At 42.3% G+C, this 3,787-nt stretch overlaps 1 protein-coding gene across 1 annotated transcript; it reads left to right on the plus strand.

Moving 5' to 3' along the window:
• Nucleotides 1-3,088, plus strand: LOC104739602 (receptor-like protein kinase HAIKU2; the record flags this gene model as incomplete). The annotated part of the gene is given in 2 exon segments (XM_010460016.1): nucleotides 1-2,339; nucleotides 2,420-3,088. Coding segments are annotated over 2 exon segments (2,713 nt in total), but the record flags the coding sequence as incomplete, so codon positions are not given.

The following is a 3,787-nucleotide window of genomic DNA, read 5'->3' on the forward strand; positions in this document are numbered from 1 at the left end:
AGAGATTGATCTCTCTCGTCTAGGCTTATCCGGAAACTTCCCGTTCAATTCCGTCTGCGAGATTCATAGCCTCGAGAAGCTCTCACTCGGATTCAACTCACTATCCGGAGTCATACCCCCGACCGATTTCAAAAACTGCGATAATCTCAAGTACTTGGATCTCGGGAACAATCTGTTCTCCGGTGCTTTCCCTGAGTTCTCATCTCTGAATCAGTTACAGTTTCTTTATCTAAACAACAGCGCCTTCTCCGGCGAGTTCCCGTGGAGATCGCTACGAAACGCGACGAGTCTCGTCGTTTTGAGCATCGGAGACAATCCCTTCGATACGACGTCGGAGTTTCCCGTGGAGATTGTTTCTCTCACCAAACTCTCGTCGCTCTACTTGTCGAACTGCAGCATCGCCGGGAAAATCCCGCCGCCGATCGGGGATTTGACGGAGCTTCGGAATTTGGAGATTTCCGATAGCGAATTAACCGGTGAGATCCCGCCGGAGATCACGAAGCTTACTAATCTCCGGCAGTTAGAGCTTTACAACAACTCCTTAACCGGAAAACTCCCTACCGGTTTAGGAAACTTGAAGAACCTGACTCGCTTGGATGCTTCCACGAATCTTCTACACGGCGACTTATCGGAGCTCAGGTCTTTGACTAATCTCGTTTCTCTCCAGATGTTCGAAAACGAATTCTCCGGTGAGATTCCTCCCGAGTTCGGCGAATTCAAGGATCTCGTTAACCTCTCTCTCTATACAAACAAGTTAACCGGTTCTTTGCCTCAAGGACTCGGTTCGTTTTCTGATTTTGATTTCATCGACGCGTCTGAGAATTACCTAACCGGACCGATCCCTCCTGATATGTGCAAGAACGGGCAGATGAAAGCTCTGCTACTCCTGCAGAACAATCTCACTGGCTCTATACCTGACTCGTACGCTAACTGTTTGACTCTTCAACGGTTCAGAGTTAGCGACAACTCCCTCAACGGAACTGTTCCCACGGGACTTTGGGGCTTACCGAAGCTAGAGATCATCGATATAGCCATGAACAACTTCGAAGGTCCGATCACTGCTGATATAAAGAACGGTAAAATGCTGGGAGCGTTGTATCTAGGGTTCAACAAGTTGTCTGATGAGCTACCTGAGGAGATTGGTGACACGGTATCTCTAACCAAGGTTGAGCTTAACAATAATTTGTTCTCCGGGAAGATTCCAAACTCAATTGGGAAACTCAAGGGACTTAGTAGTCTCAAGATGCAGAGCAATAGCTTCTCCGGTGAGATACCTGACTCTATCGGATCGTGTTCGATGCTCAGCGATATGAACATGGCTCAAAACTCGTTATCAGGAGAAATCCCGCACACACTTGGATCTCTTCCAACGCTCAACGCTTTGAATCTTTCGGACAATAAGCTCTCTGGGATGATCCCTGAGAGCTTGTCGTCTCTAAGGCTTAGCCTTCTTGATCTTTCTAACAACAGGTTATCAGGTCGTATCCCTCAGAGTTTGTCATCATATAAGGGAAGCTTCAACGGCAACCCTGGACTCTGTAGCATGACGATCGAATCGTTTAACCGGTGCATAAGTCCTTCTAGATCGCATGGAGACACTCGTGTATTCGTGCTGTGTATAGTTTTCGGCTCACTGATCTTGCTTGCGTCTCTTGTGTTTTTCTTGTACCTGAAGAAAACTGAGAAGAAGGAAGGTCGATCGCTTAAACACGAATCTTGGAGTATAAAGTCGTTCCGAAGGATGAGTTTCACCGAAGATGATATCATTGATTCGATCAAAGAAGAGAATTTGATCGGTAGAGGAGGTTGTGGCGATGTGTACAGAGTAGTACTTGGTGATGGTAAAGAAGTTGCGGTCAAACACATACGGTGTAGTAGTAGTACTCAGAAAAATTTCAGCAGTGCTATGCCGATTCTCACTGAACGGGAAGGAAGATCGAAAGAGTTTGAAACAGAGGTGCAAACGTTAAGCTCTATACGGCACTTAAACGTGGTGAAACTCTATTGTAGCATCACGAGCGATGACTCGAGCTTGTTGGTGTATGAGTACTTGCCTAATGGGAGCTTATGGGACATGCTTCACTCTTGCAAGAAGTCGAACCTCGGTTGGGAAACACGGTATGATATTGCTCTTGGTGCAGCGAAAGGGCTTGAGTACTTGCATCATGGGTATGAGAAACCGGTGATTCACCGTGACGTTAAGTCAAGTAACATATTGCTAGATGAGTTCTTGAAACCTAGGATAGCAGATTTCGGTCTTGCCAAGATTCTTCAGGCCAGCAATGGCGGTCCAGATTCCACCCATGTCGTTGCGGGAACCTATGGCTACATAGCTCCAGGTAAATAAAGAGACCTAACTCTTATATCACCAGCTTTGTCAATGGTCTTACATTTTAACATTAAAAAAATCTTGTTGCAGAGTATGGATACGCGTCAAAAGTGACTGAGAAATGCGATGTGTATAGCTTCGGGGTAGTGTTAATGGAGCTGGTCACAGGGAAAAAACCGATAGAGGCAGAGTATGGAGAGAGCAAAGACATAGTGAACTGGGTGAGCAACAATCTAAAGAGCAAAGAGAGTGTGATGGAGATTGTGGACAAGAAGTTAGGAGAAATGTATAAAGAAGACGCGATCAAGTTGCTAAGGATAGCGATCCTCTGTACCGCGAGACTACCTGGACAAAGACCGACGATGAGGAGCGTGGTTCAGATGATCGAGGATGCTGAACCGTGCAGGTTGATGGGGATTGTGATAAGCAAAGGGAGTGATGTCAAGATCAAAGAAATAAGTTGATGACTGGAGGGACCAAAAATCTCTATTTTGGCGTCTGTTTTGGTAACTATGAAACCTTATTACGACGACGTAAAAGAGTTTAGATGGAGAATGTGATTCCAGATACTCCAGGATAATGAAGAAATCATAGGTAATGTAATGATCTGATGTAAACTATGTCTTGTAATTGTAGAATTTTGGTATTAAGGTTTTCGAATTAGTTAATGAATGTCACTATGTCAGTCAACAACTATTATGTGAAATTGAAGGTGCTTACAATAGATGCACTATGCTAAAACAAGTGCACATTTCGACATAGGTGTACTCGTACATAGTATTATGATATAACTACATATGTCCTAATCGATTCTGTTTTATTTTATTATAATTTTGTAAGCCATTCTCAAACCAAAAAAAACAAAAAAAAAAATCTGAAACGAAACCAAATCCAAATTGGATACTTGGTGTGATGAAACGAAAACTTTATTATCGTAAGCGGGGATAGATTTAAATCAACGAATAATATCATCCCTTCATCCCTTGTGTCATATAATAGTATAAAAGTTGGTCAACATGTTGTACGTGTGCACAATATAAAACTTTGTGTAGTTGCCGACTTTGACCAACATAATAAAAGAGAAGTGTATATTTTCTTCATTCTCTTCACAAACAGACAATAATGCTTCTGATCTGCATTGTTTCGAACGTTAAATTTTGTATTGTACTTCTAAATCTGGGCACTTCAAAGTTCACTTTTCTAATTTTCTGTTTAGATGGAATGGAATAAGAAAACTCATTCGGCGTAACTAATTAAACTAATCTCATTAACGTCATCTACAAGAAGCGTTCACATGTGCATTTTTGCAGAATACCCGTAATAGAGCTAACAACTTATCTGTGTAAACATCTTTCATAATTTGCATTATTAGTTACAAAACTAAATTATAAATTGATAGTGAACCATTTGTTATACCTAACACCTTGCCAGAAGACTAATCTTACAGCTTTTATTTAA

Source organism: Camelina sativa, chromosome 14 (assembly GCF_000633955.1).
Source record: "Camelina sativa cultivar DH55 chromosome 14, Cs, whole genome shotgun sequence".
Lineage (NCBI taxonomy): Eukaryota > Viridiplantae > Streptophyta > Magnoliopsida > Brassicales > Brassicaceae > Camelina > Camelina sativa.